The sequence below is a fragment of the Gobius niger genome, assembly GCF_951799975.1.
Source record: "Gobius niger genome assembly, chromosome: 5".
Classification (NCBI taxonomy): Eukaryota; Metazoa; Chordata; class Actinopteri; order Gobiiformes; family Gobiidae; genus Gobius; species Gobius niger.
The window spans coordinates 12,564,944-12,587,597 of record NC_136856.1 but is presented as its reverse complement, the minus strand read 5'-3'; the positions used below and the strand labels follow the sequence as shown (position 1 = coordinate 12,587,597).

Below are 22,654 nucleotides of genomic sequence, written 5' to 3'. Positions count from 1 at the left end.
TGTAAATGATTATCTGCACGAGTATGTTAACCGTGTTCTGTGGCTTTATGGGCTATTTTCAATGGATGTTTGGGAGATTGTTTTTAGATGATCATGAAGAAAGAAAAAAAAAAGACCTGAGGGAGAGATCACTTGCCCGGCATGAGGGTCCCATCACCCCCTCCCCTCCCGCCTGCGTCACCAAAGGGAGGCCAAGCCAAAGTTTGGAGCAGGAGCTGACATTCAAAATGCACACTTCAGTCCGGCCCAAGACCAAACCTCCACTTAAGCGCAGTAAACAGTGGAGGCCAGAGGAGGGTCGTTGACTTCGTGTTGTCTTCAATGATTCCATAAGCGATGTTTCCCAGTCCCAGTACGTCGACCCCATTCTCCGTAAAGGACATCCTAAACCTGGAGCAGGCCCACAGCGTCCTGGTGTCTCATCTGGACGCGTGCGCCGCATCCTCCGCTTCATCCCCGTCGCCATCGTGCATGATGCAGGCCCAGCTAAAGCACGAGCCTCTGAGGGACATGGCGCTTTTTGGAGAAGATCTCAACGAGGCCAAAGCAGGCGGCTGCAGAGGAGCTCACGCGCTAAACTTTACCACTGCCTTTTATGGGAAATCTGTCCTGGACATGGATCTGGAGAAGGACGTGAGCACGGACGCGTTCGATGGGAAACTTACAAAAGGTCAGTTACAATTGTTTTTTTGTTTTTTTTGTTTTTTTTCTGGAAACCAAGCAAAAAGTTAATTGCCTACTGAGAGAGAGATTTGGTTTTAAAATGATAAAAGATAATCCAAAATGGTTTAACATAGATGAGTGATGGCGAATTACAAGGTTCTATCCAGGTGCTGTGTTCTGGGATATTTAGGTTTACATTTTGACCACCCATACAATAGAAATAGCCCAAACCCTACAAAAATGAGTGTGCAAAAGGGGCTGTGGAACAAGAAGATACAAAAAGACGCAATTTCAACAAAAAAACATCAACAACCTAAATCTTTTGATTTGATGAAAAACATAGATTAATAATAATAGGCCAATTTAAAAAGAGAAGCTTTTGCTTGTGCTGATGGGGTTTAGCCGAGGCTAAGCAAAAGAGAAAAATGTAACCTATTGGTCCACGCAAAATCTGTTACTATTGGAAACTCAAATGGATGTTAAGTTTATTAAAGACAAAACCTTTACCATTTTTGTTGAACTTATTTTGTTGCTGTTTAGTCTATTCGGCCTTTTATTAAATGTCTTGTATTTCATTTATTATTATTATTATTATTGTTATTGTTATTGTTATTGTTATTGTTATTGTTATTGTTATTGTTATTATTATTATTATTATTATTATTATTATTATTATTATTATTATTATTTAAATTCAGATAAATCAGACACTTCAAATACTTATTGGAAATTGACGAGTAAAGACTAAACTATTGGCTGAAAATTGATGCTTCGCACAGGCTGACTTGTTCGAAGTTGGATAATTACTCTAGCACATGAGGAGAGGAGAAACTCCAAGGATGCTTTAAGACAACCCGTGCGTAATTCCTGCGTAAAGCCAACACGCAACAAAGCTCAAAATTATATGTTTAAACAAGAGCACGATGATAATTTTATGGTGTTTCTTAACCCTCCACAGAGGATTTTGGAGCAGATCCCCCGGACGTCCTGAAGCCAGAAGAACAGGAGCGTGCCCCAAAACCTCGAAGGCGCAGAAAACCCCGTGTGCTCTTCTCCCAGGCGCAGGTGCACGAGCTGGAACGGAGATTTCGACAGCAGCGCTACCTGTCCGCTCCGGAGAGAGACCATCTTGCAGGAGTGCTGAAGCTGACGCCCACACAGGTCAAAATTTGGTTCCAGAACCGACGCTACAAGTGCAAGCGGCAGCGGCAGGACCAGAGCCTAGAGATGGTGTCTCTGCCGCCGCCAAGGAGGGTCTCCGTCCCGGTGCTGGTGCGCGACGGGAAGCCATGCATCGCTGCAGACTCTGCGGCCTACAATGCGTCCTACTTCCCCTACAACAACTACCCCACATTCACCAATTACACACCCCCCGGTTGCAACACAAACTACACTTGTAATTACCCAGCAGCCACCGCGCAGACTGTGCAGGGCTCGTCCAACAGCACCTACATGAACTTTGGAGAGCTGGCCCCCGTTCAGAGCTTCTCCTCCGGCGGAGTGTCCTCGCTGCACGGCATCAGGACGTGGTGAAGGACCGCACTGGACCATGGATCCACTTGCAGCATGCGTTTGTTTGGGAATGTGTCAAGACGTGGATGACTTTTATCAAAATGCTATTTAATTAACTAACCTCCAGTTGTGCTTTACACTTGCTTTTTACTGATTTGAGGCACTAAAAACATATAGCGCTGAATAAGTTTGTGTGCCGGGAATATCCAGACTGACGTATTTTGATCCAGCCAAAGTCTTGGCTATATTTTTTTTACATTCTTTTAATTGGACAAATTCTTGCAAATTGTAAAACAAGAAAAAAACAAGCAAACATGTTCTTTAGATAAAAAAAAAAAAAAGATTTAAAAAAAAATGCACTTGGAAAAAAAAAATCTGCCGTAATTGCAAATATTGCAGAAGTGACAATCCTTTAAAATACTGATTAGATTTGAACAAATATTATGCTTAATAGCCCAAACTAAATGAAACTGAGAATATTTCTGTTCAGTCAAGATAAGTATAAATGAAGTGTGTCATCTGTAAAAGCTTATGTTTGTGTATGGTGTAATGTTGAAGTGATCATTAGGAAATGTCCTTCAGTCTGCTTAAACAGGGTTAGAGGTTGTTCAAAGTTTACATGTATTAACAACATACTGTCAGGAACTCATACAGAGCCCAGTCCGGGGCAGAACTATCTGCAGCTGACCTTGACCTTTGCCAATAGTTTATGTCATTAGAAACTATGGTATTTTTAAAGCTATTATCTATCATTAATTAGTAAAAATCTTTATTAATTTTGATAAACTACATATTTCAGCCTTGAGTAGCTACACTTGAGATGAGCTTTTCATATCAAATATAATTTGCCAAATACAATTGACAAAGCATTAAAAGTTTCTGTTGGTTGTTTTTCATAACAGATGTCTCTCTGTCCAGAACACTGATTGACATGATCACAGTGTTAAATGCAAGAATAGCACTATTTGCTTGACCAAGAGGCAGCCGCCTAGTTTAAGTGCACGGTTATACAAATCCGCTCCGCACAACAGCTTCCACTTTAAAAGAGTAAGAGATTCTTAGGCATCTCTTCAGTTACACTTCTTGTTTTACTCAAGCAACACACAAAACTCTCAAACAAAAATATACTCTGGACATACTCGCATATTGTGTCATAAAACTTAGTTTTATTGAAAATCATTAGTGCACAAACTTGTATTCTTTTTATATAATAGTGATCCCAGGCAATTGTCATGTGGAGAGCAAGGTCATGTAGCCCCTCTAGCCACCCTCTCTTCGAAGGTGTTGAAAAGGCAACGTCAGATAACAAAGCTATACAAATCTAAAAATACCCTCCCTCTACATTGGAGCAGGAGGCGGGAAACGGGTCAAAATAATCTGCTTTTCCGGGTGTTATCTGGAGAAAGGCAGGGATGTATGCGGCTCTATCTCTGCCAGGGCACCCAGTGCCACTGCTTTTCTGAGCTATTCTGCTCAACAGCAGGACAGAGGCCACATCAAATGACCCTAAAATCTTTTTTACCCAGTAAAAGCAAAACGTTACCTTTAAGGACACCTACTGGTGAAGCAAATGATTATCCAAATACTTTTTCATATATTTGAATTGATTGCACACAATTATTTTAAACAAGGACTTCTACATTACCTCTTTAAAAGTACACTTGCTCGTTTTAAAGCTAGCCATGTCATAATATTTAGCAGCAAATGTGTTGTGTGTTATAGAACAACTGCTGTGTAAAACAGAATACAATACAACACATCTTGGTTTAAATTAGATATGTTAAATAAATGAATGATCTACATTCTCAACAGAAATGAGTGCTCCAACGGATCCCACACCTCTGTATTCATCTCTTTGTAACGCACGGCATCACTTCATCAGGGATTCAGTCATATATTATACAGTTGTCTGACGTAGGTAAATCAATAAAGATTACAATCTAATTAAACATGTTAAGAAGTCTTAACTACAAAATGTAGATAATGAAGATAGTGCCTCCCATTAGTACCTGGTCTAAATGAAGGGGAACAGCCGCTTTTTCAGGATGTAGAGCACTGTAGCAAGGAAAAGTGCCAACGCCAGGAAGATGAGCAGTTTGTCTGTCAGCTCACGGCGGTTGTACTTGGTGATTAGTTTCCTCCCCAACTGTATCGTCCCAGTCATTGCCTTGAACTCCTCATTCGTCTCATTGACTGTCTTTGAAGAGGTTGCTTTAGATAAAAAAACAAAGCCATGTGTTATTTGATTTAAGCATTAGGCAGCTTCATTAAAACGTGAACCAAAAAGCACGCAGAGAATAATTCTTAAAATCAAATCAACTAGAAAATTCACAATTGTGGCTCCAGATCTCTGTCTGACAATTTCACACAGTCCAAATGTTTTGCACTGACCTAGAGTGGTCACAGTCTCCTCACTTTGCTGAACCTGCTGTGCCATCATTCGGCTTATGCTCATGAGATTTTCTGTGATACTGCTTGTTGTCTGGGCCAGCCCTTCTTTGGTCATCTTCCTAAGTACAAATGAAAAGAAGAATTAAACAAGAAAACAAACACTAGATTTGTATAGGAAGTGTGCACATTACAATTTTGCACTTTGATGAGCCAAGCTCCCCAACATTCATAACACACATGGCTGGCTGTCAACTCACCTCTGTCTCACAGCACTATCTTCCCCATTAAGTAGCGCCTGCTTTTCCATATTGTCAATGGACAGTTTGCTGGCCAGGTTGGCTTTCCTCCAAGCTGTCTGATTACTACAATGACACACAGAAAACTATAAATTGTGCAGTTGACACATCGACAGTGACATTTGTTGAAAGAATAATCCCTGCCTCACCTAAGCATCTGTTTTCTGTGGCCCTCAGTCTGAATTATCAAGGCCTGCTTGTCCGACTCTTTGTCCTGTTCCATTGCCATCTGCTCAAGGTCCTGTCAAAGCATAAAGTGCATTCAATGTTACAGGAAGCTATAATCCAACTGGAATATGGAAGGAGGTAATTATTATCACCTGAATGCGCAGTCTGAGGTTGTGGAAACTCTTTTTGACATCTGTGTTCAGCTCTGTCAGTCTACAGTGCGGTCCATCACAGTGAGTGATGTCCTAAACATGTAGATCAGTGTTAATTTCATCGACTAAAATATTTAGTCCTGATTTTAGTCAAAGTGATATTTTTGACGACTAAAATTGGACTAAAACTAAATTAAAAGTTTTTCATGAGACTAAAACTATGACTAAAATATCCAGATACTTTAGTCGACTAAAATAAGACTAAATAAAAATTAAAAGGAGAGACTAAAATCATGCAAACTTCTACTGACAGTCTGAAAGTGCCTCATATCATGTAAATTCACTGCCAAAGGATCAGCTCTGAGCTTTGTTCATGTGGGAGCAGCTCCATGAAGCAGAAGAGCTTTATTGAATATGATTATAGTGAATATTATAAATGCAAAGTCGACTAAATTTGTCTTAAATTTAGTCGACTAAATTTACTTACAATTTTAGTCGACTAAAACTAGACTAAAATTGAAGATTTTTGTTGTTGTTGCTAAATTTCAACTAAAATTGAATTACATTTTCGTCAAAAGACTAAGACAAAAACTAAATTAAAACATGTTGTCAAAAATTAACACTGATGTAGATTTATGCATAGCTCACATTCAACGTTAGTTAATGCAGACCACATGATAACAAAGCAAAACAGTATTTCACGCCATTTTCTTACAAAACATTAAGTCATCGACAACTTATTTACAAACTGGGCAATTGCTTAAGTATAATGCAGGGATAAAAGGTTACGAACGTGAGAGTTTCGTGCCTAAAGCTTACAAAGTATTATTCAGCTAATTAAACGAGCACATAGACTGTTAGCGTCGTCCGCCGCGGGGCTGAAGCGTGGAGGATTTTCTGATCAAAACAAATATTATTTCCATGACAGTTAACATGAGCAACACCTGAAGATGAATCACTCTTTAGTCCAACCAAATAACAACCTGTACCTGAATAAAAGCCTTGATTTCCAAGTCATATTTCAGTATTTCTTGCTCACATATTCGTACGTGGACATCTGAAGACGCCATGTTGCCAACGACTACAGCTACGGAAGCCAAGACGAGTCAATCCAGATTATTTCGCTTTTCGTTTTGCTTGAAGAGTTCAAAGTTGGCTGGCAAATGTTTTGAATAAAAAACAGAGAGATCTTTATATGTTTAGTGTAATTATCTTCCAAAGCTCTTCAGATTTACAATAAATGATGACATTCCAAAGCACTGATACTCTTCATTTATTAGTTTACAAACACTGCATGTATACTAATTGCATCTATACCAGCAATGTTCATTTTCAAATGGACAATATATACACCAAAGCCTTTAATTTAAATACAACAACAACAAAACAGAATACACACAGAAAAGACAATTTATTAGTTCAAAGCACTTTCGGTAAGATGATACGTTGGTTTTCTGGATAAATTCCTTTTAGGCACCGACATGGTATCCAAGGATAAGGGAACACAGTTGGAATGAATTCTGCCAACACCAAGTTATCCACTCCTGTGAGACATCATAAAGTTGGTAAAAGAAAAGAAAAAAAGCATCCAAACAAAATGATTTAGCAAAACAACATACCTCTACCCTTTGTGGATAATATTACGGCCAGCGATATTGCAGGAAATAAATAATATCCGTTTTCAGGGCAGGTCCAAAAAGTGGGTTTAGTTGAGCCAGAATTGCAATCAGCCAGCTGCAAAACAGAACAGACGCAACATATCAATTACCAGTGTTGGGGAGTAATTAAATACAAGTATTTAGATACTAATTTTGAGTAACTGTATTCTCTACAGTTACACTTTCCTTTGTGAGTATTTAACATACAGCTACTTTCCTAATAAGGAATACATCACAGGATTCAAACATTAGATTTTAGCTTCATATTGCACAACATCATTAAGACCTTTTAATGATTAACTGTTTTTCCTCTAATAATGAAATATTTAAAACGCCTTATTACACAGAACAAACAAACATGCACATGTGCGTGCATTGGCCAAGAGAGTTTTTGAATTCCTAATGACTCCAACAACTATAGCCTATACTTTGTAACTATACGCAGTATTTATACATAAATACAGCAAATCAATGTGAAAGTATTCTATTGGACTGAACAAAGTAACAGGATAGTTTACAAAATACATTTTAAGGCATTCAGTCTTCTGTAACTAAATAGAATCACAAGGTATTCTCCCCAACACTGACAACTACCTTACGCTGTTCATTTTTAGTTTAGTTGTTCTTGTTTATTTATTTATTTGAACAGGGACAGTGTACAATATACATTAATCTCGAAGAGGAGAGATGCATCGTACCAGGTTGTAGCACTTGTGCTAATTTCCACCTGCAGTCCCTGGGCAGACTGATGTCAACAGACAAAGTCATAAAAATACTAATACAGAACAATAATAAACAATACAATTTCCCAAAACAGCATTAAAATGAACACACATTAATTTGCACACTCTTGCGTAAACATACATTATGGGAAAAAATAAGCAATTTTTTGGCCTGGTGTGAAAAAGTGTTAAAACGTACACATGTGGTCAGCTCTGTTGGCAACATATTGCACTATCTGATGGCCACACTGGAGAAATTTGAGCGCTGTTTTACACAGGGGCATCCTAAACTCGCCCTGAACAGTCGACTGAGTGGCTCGAGATAAACATTTCTGACCTCAGAGAAATAAACTTTTTTCATGACAAATCCATCTAACAAACTTCAGTGGACAAGCCACTATCAGCAAGAACATTATTGTTGTTCCTCACTGCCCCCTTTTGACTGTTCACCAAGAAAAGAAAAAAAAACACAACACACAGACTTTGCATGTTTTTTATCATTATTAAATTAAAACCAAAAATATACATATGTTAAGTATAACTAAAAACAAGACTCAATACTTACAACAAATAACAGCAGACAGCAGTTAGTACCAGCATTGTGACAATAACCCTGTAAGACAAAGAGAGAAAACTATTATGATAAAAACAAATCACAAAACTAACAATAGGGAATCAGGATATTATGACAAACAGGCCAACTATAGATGCAGTGGAAATGGGAAGTTGCAAAAGGACCAAATTAATTACTTTGAGGGCCACTGCAGTGTTAAGAAGTCTATTTTGGCTTCTGAATCAAGTTTTTTTTACCCTAACAAGTAATATTAAACTTCTAATCAGGTTTTTCAGTCAATGGTAAACCTTTACATGTAACTGTTGAATACAATTTTACCAAAAAAAAGTAAAAAAAAAAGTGAGGAATCAAACAACTTTATTAGCTTAGCCGTTTCAGAGCTAGGAAGAGCTAACAACTCACCCTCTGTTTGGTCCTTTGGGGATAAACCAAGGCACTACTCCTCCGACAATCCCCCAAAACAGAGTCATCACACACATAGAAATAACAAAACTTAGTTCCGCCATGTTTGGGTTAGTAAAAAAGGAAAATGTATGCCAAAAAAGCTAACTTTTGGGGCAACTTCTACGCTCCCAGCTGCAACACGACGAGGCAGTAGGTATCACATGACCGGTCACCAGTCACCAGCGGTAGAGGAAGCGAGAGGCGGTTCATTTACTGCCAAATGGAAAATACTAGTGCTCAAATCCTTCAAACTAAAACTGGATGGACTTCAGAAGCCAGTTTAATGGTTTAATGCCGATTCAGATTGTTTGAAAGTAAAGTCTGCAATGTATTCGGATGGAAGAAGTTATCAAGAAGCGGTGAAGTAGACGTGTAATGGCGACACCTGCTGGTAATTCCGGTCAACTGCAAAGACGTCAGTACTTGTGTAGTTCCCAATTTGTGCCTGGAAATTCCAGGTTTAGATCTATACAAGTCCATAGCGCAGGAAGATACAAGCAATGGTTATATTCTGAAGATGTTATGTAAATGTTTTAAAATAGATGAAGCCCAAATATAATTCCCTGTCTATTGTGTGACATAAACCCTCATAAGGAAATCAACTGGATTAGTTACCTCAGTGCATTATATCTTAAAGGAACAGGCCACAATTTTTTACATACTGAGATATGTTCTTACCTGAGCTTAGACGAGTTGATACGTACCTGTCTGGTCTTTGTGTGTGTCACACACTCAGTCACGCAAAAAGACCAAAGATATTGCTAGCATTTGGCCTCTCCCAATGTATTCCTATACCTCCAAACGGGGATGAAGTTAGAGTCAACCAAGCTCTTTCAAGGGCACGCTCAATGACTAGACAGGTACATATCAACTCGTCTAAGCTCAGGTATAAACATATCGCAGTATGTAGAAATGGTGGCCTGTTCCTTGAAGATACAATGGACTGAGGTAACTAATCCAGTTGATTTCCTTTTGAGGGTTTATATCAGACAATAGACAGGAAATTATATATGGACTGCTCGGGAAATTCAACAATTACCATGGAGATCCGCCATCATTGCAGCTGTTAGCATTGACTAACATTAGCTAAAAACAGTATAAAAAGTGGAGAAAACAGCCGTGGAATAACTCTTAGCTGCTGGTAAACACATCTAACACACTGTGGTGTCCAAGTGTTTTAATGTGAATAATAGCTCCAGTATTTTAACTTTTAAAATCTCATTTTACAATTTATGCTAATCACATAATGCTTAGCAATGTGATGTCACATTCCCAAACTCTATATGGAGTCAGACTTGGTAATACAGGCTTGTAATTATTCTATTATGTATGATGCACATTTTGTTCAATCTGAAACTTCAGATGGGAAAATAAGCGTTTAGCATCAGTAGCCTTCTACGCTCGAGTCTACCCAAGAAATTGACCACTTCTGAGACAATACCCATAACCCAATCTGCCATTAAAAAAAAAAGGCATACAAAGTCCATTTATACAATTTATTGAAAACATTTTCACTCCTGCATCTTTTCAATGGTCTCCTCCTTGTATTTGCCCTTCTCCTTTCCATCAGCGCGAGACTTGGCCTTGCGCTCCAGGATCTTCTTGCGGTCCTTGTCTAGTTTTAGCCTGGTGATCACCACCTATGAAAGATGAAAAAAATCAGTTAAAAAGTTTGTCACCATATAAATTTACCTTGTGTTTGTCAAAACAGATGTTCCAATACATTTTCATAATGTCAGTGTCTACATGTAAAGATGAGACTACATCTTCATTTTAGACATTGACCAAGTGTATACATTCAATTGGGCACAAGCCTCTTCTAAATCCTGGCCTGTGAGTTGTTTACATTGTGTGCTTTTCCACAAATTCAAAGCAGTTAAACTTTACGGCGAAGTTTACATTTCACTCAAGTACATTTTATATTGCTTCCTGGCTGGTGCAGTCAGCGTATAAATCACAGGACATAAAAAAATCAGACCCTCTGGCTGCTCCCAAATAAGCTTTTCTGACAGGACCCCAATTGCTTGCCTTCGTGATGATTTAACACAGCAATTCAAAAAGCCAGTTGAAACATGCCAATAAAAAGCAATAGTATAATATATAATTAGTGACGTATGTAATAACTAAATATAACCAACTTTTCAATTAATCAGAATTGTAAGAACATTGACAAAGCTATCACTGGACTAAATGCTTCTAAAGCAAATTGCTAATCCAAAGCATCAAATTTTATTTTCAGAAATGTACAAAGATTTGTCTTTCTATAAAATGGTGCAGCTTTAGTGACAAGGTAAAAGCAAACTAAAATAATTAACACGCCCCTACATCAGGCTCTGATGTCATCCTTACACATCTAAAGGACAAAAACTATATAGCTATACACACACACTGTATTCTATCCTATCCCACCTCCATGAACTCAATAGAGCAAAAGGTACACCATCTGAAAACATTCAGGATTTTGGGCAAAACTCTAGTGTGGCTCATAGTTTTGAGGAACCCATTTTAATTAAAGCTCATGAGCTCTTTATCGAACAGTAACCAGTGTTTTTATCAAATTCATTTTCAGGTCACCTCTTGCCTGTGACAGCTAAATTACTAATGAAGTGCTTTCCTGCTTTCATACCTGCAGTCTGCGCATTTTGAGTTTGCGCAAGTCATTCTTAATTACTATAACTCAAAAAGGTACTCCAATCCAGCACTGGGATAAAATAGTAATTCAATCCTGTAAATTGATCCATTTGATCAGTTCAGTGACCCATATCTAAACTTGCATGCTTCATAATTTGGAATTGAATAGCAGTATGCAGACAACATAAAAAAATATAAAAGCAACAAGATTTCCATACAACAAATGAAGACAGTAAGCAGAACTGCAAAGTGTTAAGGCATCAGAAAAACATTGTTATCGCTCACACACAAGCTAATAAACCGACCTTGCTGGGGTGGATGCCGACATGTACTGTGGTACCATTGGCCTTCTCCCTCTGGACACGCTCGATGTAGATGACGTACTTTTTCCTGTAGACCTGTACAACTTTGCCGATCTGCTGGCCTTTGTAGTGTCCACGGACAACCTGTGGAAGTAGGAGATATTAGGCATCTTATTATCCTTCACTACCTCCTCCAGGGTAACCACCTCAATTAGAAAGAATAAAAAGCCCCAAAATCCATTGTGCAATTTTTTTGGGGACATTAAGGAACAGACTTGACAAAGCTTAAAATTAATAAATTACAGTCTGAATGTTGATGTAGAGCAGGGGAAGGCAACATCAGGCCCAGGGGCCAAATATGACCCTCCAGCATAAAACTGTTGCCCCCCCAAGAGAATTTTGAAGAAGCATTTATTCATAAGTCAGAGACCAAATACGTGAAAAGGACTCCAAAATGTGAAACACACGGTCAAAAATTTTACATTTCCCAGCAAAACACACCATATATTATGTGCAAAACTTATATTTGAAAAAAAAAAAAAAAGTGCTTTACTTTGGGCTACAATATAGAGTTTCAGCCCTTGGGGTGTTGGAAATGAAGAAAATCGGCCCTCCTGATGTAGAGCATGCCCTACAATGCAGTTCATTTGATATTTCTCAGAATCACACACTAGTCTAATGTCTACTGAAAGTGAGATGGCAACCATTGTGACATCTTAAACCCAACAAAAAAAAGTATATTGGACACAAGGAATACCGATACTATAGAACACATTTGTCACACCACCAAGAAAAAAGTACAAATATCAGTACAGCCAAAGAAGAGGTAGGTGGTCACTGCATTATCGCTATATTACCTGGACTTCGTCATCTTTGCGGATGGGCATGGACCTCACGTTGTACTTCTGGCGGAGCTCCTTGGACAGAGGGGAAGACATGATCTTCCTCCTGATGTGTGAGGGGGCATTGAAGTGCCTTTTACGGTTCTTGCGGCGGGAGGACGTTACAAACGGATTCAGCTTCATGATGCTGGAAAAAAAACACAAAACACCATTAAGAACTGACACTTGTCCATCAGTTTTAACTACGAGTAGATTCAAGATGGGGTGAAGCAAGCGTTATGCTTTATTTTGTCAAAGAGTTCAATTAATTTGTGAAGACTTTCTATCACTGCTTTTAAAAGTGACAAAAGTTTGACAGAGCAGCAGAAGCACGTCAGGGCAAGGTGAAGGCATCAGTGCTACCATGCTAATGCTAAATGCTAGCATAACAGTAGGCGACATGAAGACCAGTAAGTAAAACGACGAACAAAGACCACACAAAACTGAACGCTAAAGCGACAAAATTGGGTATATTTGGGCATTACGGTTAGGACATAAACGCAAACGAGCGGTACACCGTTGACATGCGGGTCCGGCAGCTACGAGACGACCATAGACCAGTACGGTGGGGATTTTATTGTCATCTATCAAGCAACATCGCGCAATTTTGGACTTTATTTATCGGGCAACATGTTTGAAGGGTATTTGCGCTTTCGGATGGATATAAATGTGTAACGTATAAAGGATGGATTACGATTGATGTGCTAAATTTCTTCCAGGATTTCTTACCCTGCCGATTGCTCCTCTATGGCCGGCGGAAAAGAGACTGGGTAAGCACTTCCGCCTGCATTAGTTCACTCAGCTCTCGCGAGAAGATGAATTACTACAAGAAATGTATTCGATTTTTTGAGCAAGTTTTCAACTAGCAATACTGGTTTCTGTTCCCAGGAAGATGAAACTATTGAACATTTGTTTTTCTTTTGTCCAGTGATAAAAAAGTTTCTGGCAAGACGTCATGAATTGGCTGAAAACCAAAATGAAGAAAATTACACAATTAAAGTTAGAACAAATTCTTTTTGGGAATGACCTGCCGAAGGAACTTTTTAGAATTTTTAATATCACAACAATTATGGGAAATACCATATACATAAAAGTAAATGGCAAAACAAGAATTTAAAATATATATTTTTTAAAATAGAATTGAGGGAGTTCTTTGCTTCCTTGAATATTCTGAAAGACTCAAGCGATTACATTTACTCTCTATGTGAAGATGTCTCAGAATATTTGTCGTTCTAATTTGTGGGGCTTCCAAGTGACTCTGTCCTACAAGATTGAGGAAAATGTTTGTGTGTGAATTGCCTTGACATGGCTAATGGACTGAAGTGCCTTCGCTTAATTTATTTGATCTATTTTAATTTTTGTTTTCTACTTTCTTATAGAAATGTTGTTTTATTTTAATTTTATATATTCTGCATTTTTATCTCCCAACGAGAGTTTTTTGTAAAAATAAATAAATAAAAAGAATAAAAACTAGCAATACTGGTATACGTTTTCAACAAGCAATACCGCTCTACAGTAATACCCAAACCCATTTAATGTAATTTTAATAAAATTTAAAAAAGTTGTATATAACATATTGATAGGTAATTTCATTATTTTGCTTTATTTTATTTTATTGCCATGTCATGCACAAGCATAGACATAAGAAGTAGCACAAGTCCATAATCTGATTATGCCTTAAAAACTCCAGTGCCCAGACCAAGTGCATTTTCTCCAGTGCAGCTTTACCCAAATCTAAAAGCTTCTGGACTGCAGAGCAACATTTGAAAGCTAAGGCCTACACAACTGATCTTGTTTGTTGAGTTGTTGCCGCATTTTTGTCCCTTTTTTTTTTTTTACACTTTTTTGTTTACCACATTTATCACCTTTTTGTCGCTCTTTAGCCACTTTTTTGTTGTATTATTGTTGCTTTTCTGGCATGTTTTTGTCGCTCTTTAATTGCTGCTTTGTGGCTTTTTCATCACTTATCTGTGGCTTTTTTTTTTGCGTTTTCATCACATTGTTGCTTTTTCATCCACGCTTTCCTTGCTATGTTGAGAAAAAAGCTTTTAGATTTGTGAAAAGCCAAACTGGATGTGCTTGGTTTAGGTGGGGGTTAAAGGGTTAAATGAGAAATAAATTATTATAATTTGTCAATGTAATCCTGAGCAATGCCACTAGATGGAGCTAAAACTTACAGGCTATTAAACAGTGAAAACAAGTTTTGACTGTCATACTATACTGTAACGATTTATAACATAGTAATTTTTTTAGCCAGATATTTTCTGATACATCTTTAAAACATAAAAAAATAAAATAATGATCCACTTGAAGCTGGCGCAAGACGATACTGCTTTATGGAGGATTATACCTTAGAAACTGGGGACTGTTAATGAAATGGATTAAATTAAGCCTATAGCCCACATAGAAGTCTTGTACGTGCGCACATCACCTGACCCCTCATGGCTCTATAATGTCCATCCCCTGTAGCTCGCAGCACAAGGGGAGGTGTTTACCCAAGCGGACCACATGCACACTGACCTCCCATGTGAGAGTTACAGAGGCGACCCCCTGTCCGGCTCTCCATTCAAACTCCAGCCTCCGCGCATTGCCCCGAGCCACTGCTACACGGAGTCGCGCTGACAACCCCGACTGCCTGCACTGTCTGCCTGCGAAAAAGTGATGCTGTCATAGCCCCCCTTTCGTCGCGGACACACCGAGGCTCCCTTTCCCCTCCCGTCGGTCGCCCTCTCCCCGGCTGTCAGTCACGGATGTGGAGCCCTCGACGCAGCGCTCCCCAGCCGACGGCCAGCAGCGGAGAAGATGAAATGTTTTTCCCGATATCTCCCGTACCTCTTCCGCCCTCCGAGTACCATCCTGTCCTCCACTTGCCACACAGAAGGTAGGGCGGGACGGCGAGCAAAGCCAAGGGGAATCCTGTCAAGGCGGTTGAGGGCTGCGAGTTGCTTGCACTTTGAGCGTGTGACATGAATGTTTTTGGACTGTTGTCTCATGCCATGAAGCTGCATGTATGCGTGTAGAAGTTGGGATACCCTGCTGTAGCGGATTTGGACACAGTGTGTGAAGTTATTTGTGCAATGCTAAGGGGTATACAGGGGTCGCCTAAGGATTGTTTGCAATGACTTCAAGCTTTTTGTGAGTGCGGCTATTTAGGGTTAATTAGCTGCACCCCTATGGCTTCTGTAGCTCCACTTCGCTGTCAACACACAGGCCTGCACAGTGCAAACTGAAACCCTATAGAGTTGAATTGCCTCGTGCACTTTTTCTCACACTTTTCTTCTGCTTTAGGTTAAGCCATACTTCCTTGTTTGTACAATGAACCATGTCTCCAGAGAGTGGACTGTGCACCTTAAGTGTCCTGGTGATGTTGTCCTATTGTGGTCTTGTTTAGGCAATAGGTTTTTGTCTAGTTTATCCTGATCTAATTTGTTTTTGAGAGTTAATTTGACTCCTATAAGCCCAGCCTTGGTGTCTTCTTGGCTTCTTCTGAAAGATCTATTCCCAAATGTGCTCCGTCTTTGCTGATCCTGGCACAATGTTTAGTTACGGTTAGGTATGGTAATTATTTGTATTATATTGCCATATTGCCATGTCTCAGTAAGAGTTTTGTTGTGACATGATTATGTATGTTTTGTTCAGGCTGTAAATATGCTATCTTTATCCCAAATGTTGAGCTTGAGACCTAAGCTTAGACATTTACAATATTAGCCAACAGGCAAAGTGTCTTCTTACAAAGTGTGGCCTCGAAAAGTTTCTGTAAGGCATATTCTTTCCAGGATTCATCATAAAACTTGCTCTGATTTGCTCTGTCCACAGATACAGTACATCTGAGTTATATCATGCAATGACAATAAATGGTTTGTCATAAAGTAACATGCGGTTTGCTTGATTTAGAAAGCAGTTATAATCTCTACAAGGCTGACAGGATCTCCATATTTGTACATAATATCAGTCAACCCGTCCAGTTTTCCCCATGCCAGTTTTAGTCAGACTCTATCTCGGTTAATATTTGCAGTGACATATTTATTCCTCATTTTTACACATGTCCGTGGCTCTGTGGTGACCTATTGTCCCGGAGGTGTGTGCAAATGTTGCATTGGGTAAACTGGCCTTCACAAAGCCCTGGTGAATTCATCCTCCTGATTGCGCTGTCAGATGGGATTGCCTAAGAGGGTCTGTCTGTTTGTGTAATAACCCCCCCATTTACTAGGTCATATTAATGTGGAATAGGCCTCTGCATTATTTAGCTGTGCATGGTTGCCCTCTTTCTAGTTCGAGTCGTGCCCTCAGATGATAGGAGCTCGGTACAGTAGTCTACTCTGTGTTTAACCATAGCACCGGTTTCTTCAGTCAGGAGCCTTTAAGGTTTCTCTGCTGACCTATAAAAAAAACACATATGTGTGCAATACTGCGTAAGGGACATAACTCTGTCACTGACCCACTCATGAGCTTATATAACCATATGGCACATAAACATCCTTTTCATTTACTCTGCTATAAGGCGACTTCTAATAAAAGTAGAAACGATGTATGAGTTTATAGGTAAGTTAAGAGACAAGTTATTATCCCTTTAGGTTGAAATGATCTTGAAAACACAATCATGAAACTTTTTGTAAAAGCTTGTGAATTGCTAAACTAGGATCAACGTCGTGTCGGGTTTTGGCTTGATTCTGGTGTTGTCAGAATAACATTTGGAAGAATTTATCTTATTTTCTCATTGATATTTTCAGATTTATTGCAAGGTCTTTTACAGCCTTGTAAGTGTGGCAGATAGATGTAAAGCTGGACGAATACAGCATTCTTCTTATGTGGATGTGGTGAGGTTGGCACTATGTCAGTTATGAGAGTCTGATTTTACCTAGAGGAACTGGGTGTTCTCTTAGATTGTAACAGTTTTTCTGTATTTTCTTGTGCACACAGTGTTCCCAGTCTGTAAAATATGAATAAAGAAATGATTACATAATAATGACAAAGCAATGACCACAAAGTCAGAAAATTGAGCTTGATTTTAGTTCATTAAATAACTGTTTGAGCTCATCAACCAACTGCAAGGGAAAACGTGACATTCAGCGCAGTGTTGTTCCTCATAATAAAGCGTATTATGCACTACAACAATTTGAGCTGCTGCCAATGCTCCTCAGGCATCATTAGGGATGTTAGGGACGCGTGTAAGCGTTTAGAGCCACTTAAAATATTTGTAAACACGCAATCAGGAATCTGCCTGTGTCTGCGACGGTGGGAGTGGTATAATAGAGGAAGTAAACATGAAGCTGCACAGCCCAGCCACAGTAACATGATCCACGAACCGCTGCAGCTCTCTTTGTAGCCACGTATAAAACAGTTGCAGAGAGGAAGAGGAGAGACGATGAGGAGTCTCCTGATGCTTGAGGCCAATAGTGCGTGATGACACGGCAGACGACCTTGTAACTGCGAGGTGCAAAAATAGGCACGAAATGGTTTGACAATCCATGCATTAAAAAGATCTATGACATTTTAACAGTTCAATTAATGTTAGTTTAAGGACAGTAGCCTATTTCAGAGCTTATGTTGAGCTTGGATTGAATTTGTAGGCTTTACTGAGTTTTTCCTCCTTTCAGAATTCGTCATAAAATAACTTGTTTTTGGTCAGGTTTCCACCAATGTATTCTAATGATTTAAACTAGCAGATGTCAAACAGCTTTGGGTCTTCGCATGTAAGTTATACTTCATTTATCCCAGTAAGGAAATTCATTCTCTGCATTTGATCCATCTTCAATGCCGCTGGGCAACCTGTTGGAGCAGTGAGCAGCCAGCCTAGGCCGGTGCTCGGGGACACATCTCCAGATGTGGAGCCAGGCTAATGGTCAGAAACACCTGGCTGGAGGATTCACCTACTGTACATGTTTTTAGTGGTTGGGGAAACAAGAATACCCAGAGGAAACCTTCGCAGACACGGGGAGAACATGCAAACTCCACACAGAAAGGCCCATCCAAGAGGGAATTGAACATAGGACCTTCTAGCTGTGAAGCACAAGATTAGGGCTGCAAGATATAAAATTACTGTTATTGCCATTTTAGGTGGCGTATTATCCATATCACAAGAAGCCACAATTTATGTCAAAATTCCCAAGCTCATCCATCGGACTGAGATTTACAATTTTTTTCGCTAACTCAGCCACCACTTTCTGTGTGGAGTTTGTATCCTCTGGCCGGGTGTTTCTGACCATTAGCCTATGGCTTCACATCCGGAGATGGGTCACTGCTCCTACAGGTTGCTCCAGCAGCATTGAGGATAGGATAAATGCAGACAACAAATTTCCCTACAGGATTTAATAAAGTTTTACCATGGTCTTAAAAAAATAAGCAAACAGGCCCCAATAAACAGTTTCAGTTGGGGGGACCATGGTATAAGCGGGATAATGCACTCCGAGGTGTCCATTATCAGAAATAACTGGACGACGGAGGCGTAAACCTCATTATCAGATATTTATCAGTTATTTACCAGTTATTTATCAGTTATCCCTTACATAATGTACACCGAGCCCGGCAACAGTTAAATAACAGTTAAATCACATTCTATATCCCTCCACTGCAGCAGTTTCCATAGCAACGATAAACAACTGAGCTGGAACTAGTTTCAGGTAAAGAGGTGAAATAACTCCTGCCCAGGACTTAAACAAATAAGCAAACAGGCCCCAATGAACAGTTTCAGTTCGTGGGACCATGGTATAACCGGGATAATGCACTCCGAGGTGTCCATTATCAGAATAACTGGACTCCGCAGAAGCACGTCCTCCTCACGCCTCCGCGTCGTCCAGCTATTTCTGATAATGGACACCTCGTCATGCATTATCCCTTAAAATAAAGATTCATAGATTCACCAAAAATGTGCAAAATCTTCCTATTTGACTTCCATTTTAGCAATGTCTTGGTCTTGATATAATCTGATTAAAAACATGCTTACAATTGTTGTTTACATATGGTATTAAAATGATTTGGCAAAGTATTGCAATAATAATGTATCGGAATAAATTAATATCGGTTAAATAAAGGTCAATAAAATAGTAAAATAAAAGCATTTATTTTATTACAGATATTTTTCTTGTTGAAAAAGATAAAGAAAATGAAAAGTGAGTAGCTTTCCTCTCCTCAGACCTGACTCCAACTTTACTGGTAGCGGGACGTCTCAGCTCGTCTCCATGGAGATATCGTCTACAGGCAGCCAAGTACGAGATTTAAATAGTTGAGGTCCTCATCCAAATTGATTCTTTGATTACCCACTGCAAAAATAGCACTTTTTTGTGTCTAGGAGCATACTTTGTTTTGCTGGCAACAACAGAAGCCAAAATGTTACACAGTGTGCCTTTAAGTTAACAAAAATCACTTGTTTTCTGTTTTGTGTTGTACATTAGCGCATTACATCACTAAACACCAAAGCCTAAAAGCAAGTTGTCCTCATGAGTCATATTTTAATACAGCATTACTCTTTTTTTCCTGTATGACATCATCCTCTGGACAAAACTGTCACTCCCCGTTGTGGATCAATTAAAGTATTGAAGGTAGTTAGCCTTGTTTACGCTTGTGTTTGGCAGGCCTTGTATAGTCCTTATTGAGGCGGTGTTGTGTATTTTTTTCTACCCTTTCCTTTGACCTCGGTGTCCTGGAGGTTGCTGCGCTGCGAACATCTTCCATTGCATCCGCTTCAGCTGAGTCGTTTGACCTGAGGGGAGATGAGTGAGCAGTATCCAGTATGTTGGAGAAAATGCATTATATAAGCTCTGTGCTGGACCTCTGTTTATCTGGGCCACTGTCTGAAGCGGCAGCACTCAGACTCACCTGGGTCCAGTCTCCCTGGGAATTACTCCGCTCTATACAGTACAGTGTCATGGTTTGGGTCTGTCCATTTTTCACAATGTCCCTTAAAGGCGCCACAGTAACGCTGAAGGTGCTGTAGGGGAAAACAAAATAAAGTCCCTAGTAATAAAACTGACCCAAGCAATAAACTCCGATCACTCAAGGCCCAACAAGCCGCTGCCAAGTCAAGTTATATGAAAGGCTATTCATAGTTTTTAACACCTCAGCATAATGTTTGATGCACAGTATAAAGCTGCAGGAGTTTTTTTTTTGGGGGGGGGGACATCTGGTGGCTTATGTAATGCAATGTCTGCTTCTAACTTGAAGAAATAGTGGCCTTTGCAGGAATAAACCAAGGTCATAGTGCGTCATATCCAGCTGTGGCCCGTTTGTCCACAACTTTAGTGACAAGTAAATTGCATAATCTGTATATGATTTGATCTAATGTTTTGATTGACTGGGTATTGTACAGTTCACAAATGCCCTTGTATATAATTCGCCATTTCTCGTTTTGCTCTTCCTTGTGGACGTTGCTGCCAAACCTTTGTTAATGCGGGACAGACAAAATGCTGCAGGAAAAGATGCTGCCAAAATTGTAAGTCCTGAAGCTGCTCTATTGATTTTTCAATTAAATGTCAATATGAAAAGCTTGACGCAACGGTCTGTCTGGGATCAAGAATGAGATGTATTTAGTAGCTGTGATGCATTTTGAAAATACACAGAGAGAGCAAACTGAACAGCCCTAAGTCATGCCAACCAAATAATACCCACACAGAGCAGTCAGCACAATTTATTTTGCTCCTAGCTGACGATTTTTGGGAGAAACAAGTCTTTCTTTCTTCCGAAGCAGTTGCGCCATGAACCCACCCCCTACATTGTTCTAACCTTTTACCCTTTTCCTTACCCTGACCTTAGCCATAACTGTTACTGACGTTAATACCTAATTCTAACCATTTGTAAAACTAAAATATTAACTTAAAGTGATAGTCTGGAAGTCTAAATGTATTACAAATTTTAAAAAATGTGAAAAATTGATCACCTGGTTCTGCATTTTGATGTTAAAGAGGGGGTATTATGCTTTTTTCAATCACATAGCACCAGTCTATATCACACTACAATGATGACGAAACCTTCTGTTGGTCTGTAAATGCAGTAAATTAGAATAACTGCCTTGTATAAAATTGCTCTCTCAAAATGGCTGTAGTGAAAGTCTTGAAATAGGCCTCTGTCTCTTTAAGAACCTCTGACCCTTTCCGACACGCCCCCTCCCCACGCTGTCTGTGGCATCAGTGGGGAGGGGGTTCTGCAGAGGAGCAGTGGTTGGTTACTCTGCTGGTGACGAAAGCTCGGAGGCGTCTCCAGGAGGTGGGGGCGTTCCTAGGAGGACTCAGGCAAACCTATCCCTAAAATGGCTGCCATCAGAGTTTTTACAGATTACTCAAAAATACGTGAATGTGCCAAGGCAACACTTCAGGCATGTTTTTAATGAGGGAGTGACATAATAACATGATGTAAAGCTTGAAAAAGTGGATTTTGCATAATACCCCCCCTTTAAGTAAGTAATACTATATATATGTTATATTTGTAAAGTCCCTCCTTCCCGGATCTCTGCAACTAATCTCTAGTATCCTCCCGTGTTGACCAATGAGACGAGCTTTTCCTGTGAACCAGCCTGTCAGGACCAATCAGGAGAGGTGGGGGAGGAGCTTGATCGTTTACTTTTGAAAATTCTGTTCCTGCTCTCCTCGTTTTTTACAAACAAAGAAGGGCTTTCTGGTTAAAGAGGGGTGGAATTGGATTGTTTACTTTCAAATTTCACGCCATCTTTCCTCATTTTGCAAACTTACAGACCATCACTTTAATAGATCCAACTGAAAAAGCTCCATTTGTGGTGTCGCCTTCGGGGGGCATGAAAAAGTAAATTATTTGGTTTGAAAAGTTCCTCATGTTGAACATAACTATACATTTAAGGGCTGCACGACAGAAAGTTTCATGCAGTGACATGTTTTACCCCCCATTGCTTTAACATTGTCTGTATTTGTATATGTTGTATACCTTGTGCTTGTAATCCGCCCATCTGGGGTTGTGAGAAAGAAAGTTACAATATTGAACAGAATTTTTGAGTTTTGTGGCGTGTGTCACATGACTGCCATAAGAGCAATTGTTCTTGGACAATGGATCTTTCCTGATACCAAAAATACATTTCTCTCTGTGCACCACAAGATCTAGACTCAGATAGAATCAGGTCTCAACTAAATTAGTTCTAAAGCAAAACCAAAAGGTACACATAAAACAGTGTCTAAATTCAACAAATAGAATACAGTTTCACTTCAGTGTATGATTGCATAAAAAATATGAAATTACTTGGAAAGGATAATTTTTTTCCCAATCAATTGAAATGTGATTTCATGTGTCATTCAGTTTCTT

The 22,654-nt window shown here is 39.4% G+C and overlaps 5 protein-coding genes across 6 annotated transcripts in view; 2 read left to right on the top strand and 3 right to left on the bottom strand.

Annotated features, from left to right (window-relative positions):
- Positions 1-336: 336 nt before the first annotated feature.
- Positions 337-2,260, top strand: nkx2.5 (NK2 homeobox 5; the record flags this gene model as incomplete). The annotated part of the gene is made up of 2 exons (XM_079556801.1): positions 337-670; positions 1,622-2,260. 2 exons carry the CDS (start codon positions 337-339, stop codon positions 2,194-2,196), a joined length of 909 nt encoding a protein of 302 aa, XP_079412927.1. The 3' UTR covers positions 2,197-2,260.
- Positions 2,261-3,327: 1,067 nt separating this feature from the next.
- On the bottom strand, positions 3,328-6,264 carry LOC306963224 (vesicle transport protein SEC20-like). Its single transcript, XM_079556727.1, has 6 exons — positions 6,172-6,264; positions 5,183-5,275; positions 5,012-5,103; positions 4,824-4,928; positions 4,567-4,685; positions 3,328-4,386 (listed from the first exon to the last, which is right to left on the bottom strand). The coding sequence occupies exons 1-6, from the start codon at positions 6,250-6,252 to the stop codon at positions 4,190-4,192; spliced, it is 687 nt and encodes a 228-aa protein (XP_079412853.1). The 5' UTR covers positions 6,253-6,264; the 3' UTR covers positions 3,328-4,189.
- Positions 6,265-6,569: 305 nt separating this feature from the next.
- Positions 6,570-8,758, bottom strand: atp6v0e1 (ATPase H+ transporting V0 subunit e1). Of its 2 annotated transcripts, none has more exons than XM_079556963.1 (4): positions 8,539-8,757; positions 8,128-8,175; positions 6,802-6,916; positions 6,570-6,726 (listed from the first exon to the last, which is right to left on the bottom strand). In XM_079556963.1, exons 1-3 carry the CDS (start codon positions 8,640-8,642, stop codon positions 6,823-6,825), a joined length of 246 nt encoding a protein of 81 aa, XP_079413089.1. In that variant the 5' UTR covers positions 8,643-8,757; the 3' UTR covers positions 6,570-6,726; positions 6,802-6,822. The 2 variants fall into 2 exon arrangements, with proteins under 2 accessions (XP_079413089.1, XP_079413090.1); XM_079556964.1 differs by having other exon boundaries at positions 6,613-6,726; positions 6,808-6,916; positions 8,539-8,758.
- A 1,304-nt stretch (positions 8,759-10,062) lies between these two features.
- On the bottom strand, positions 10,063-13,238 carry rpl26 (ribosomal protein L26). The gene is made up of 4 exons (XM_079556074.1): positions 13,124-13,238; positions 12,371-12,542; positions 11,517-11,657; positions 10,063-10,220 (listed from the first exon to the last, which is right to left on the bottom strand). Exons 2-4 carry the CDS (start codon positions 12,536-12,538, stop codon positions 10,092-10,094), a joined length of 438 nt encoding a protein of 145 aa, XP_079412200.1. The 5' UTR covers positions 12,539-12,542; positions 13,124-13,238; the 3' UTR covers positions 10,063-10,091.
- A 1,658-nt stretch (positions 13,239-14,896) lies between these two features.
- The window catches only part of ppp2r2ba (protein phosphatase 2, regulatory subunit B, beta a), an 82,023-nt gene continuing 74,265 nt past the window's right edge, over positions 14,897-22,654 (top strand). Inside the window, exon 1 of the mRNA XM_079556441.1 lies at positions 14,897-15,275. Coding sequence (XP_079412567.1) covers positions 15,197-15,275 — 79 coding nt within the window. The 5' untranslated portion in view covers positions 14,897-15,196. The remainder of the gene's footprint in view (positions 15,276-22,654) is intronic.

What these genes read in the sequence shown, in the direction of transcription:
- LOC306963224 (XM_079556727.1), bottom strand. Translation starts at nt 6,252, where the DNA reads ATGGCGTCTTCAGATGTCCACGTACGAATATGTGAGCAAGAAATACTG. An exon ending in CACAGAAAACAGATGCTTAG is followed by an intron (nt 4,929 to 5,011) that starts GTGAGGCAGGGA and finishes GTGTCATTGTAG; the next exon opens with TAATCAGACAGCTTGGAGGA. An exon ending in GATAGTGCTGTGAGACAGAG is followed by an intron (nt 4,686 to 4,823) that starts GTGAGTTGACAG and finishes ATTTGTACTTAG; the next exon opens with GAAGATGACCAAAGAAGGGC.
- atp6v0e1 (XM_079556964.1), bottom strand. Translation starts at nt 8,642, where the DNA reads ATGGCGGAACTAAGTTTTGTTATTTCTATGTGTGTGATGACTCTGTTT. An exon ending in CCCAAAGGACCAAACAGAGG is followed by an intron (nt 8,176 to 8,538) that starts GTGAGTTGTTAG and finishes TTTGTCTTACAG; the next exon opens with GGTTATTGTCACAATGCTGG. An exon ending in GCTGTCTGCTGTTATTTGTT is followed by an intron (nt 6,917 to 8,127) that starts GTAAGTATTGAG and finishes TCTGTTTTGCAG; the next exon opens with CTGGCTGATTGCAATTCTGG.
- rpl26 (XM_079556074.1), bottom strand. Translation starts at nt 12,538, where the DNA reads ATGAAGCTGAATCCGTTTGTAACGTCCTCCCGCCGCAAGAACCGTAAA. An exon ending in GCAAAGATGACGAAGTCCAG is followed by an intron (nt 11,658 to 12,370) that starts GTAATATAGCGA and finishes CTACTTCCACAG; the next exon opens with GTTGTCCGTGGACACTACAA. An exon ending in TCGGCATCCACCCCAGCAAG is followed by an intron (nt 10,221 to 11,516) that starts GTCGGTTTATTA and finishes CATCTTTCATAG; the next exon opens with GTGGTGATCACCAGGCTAAA.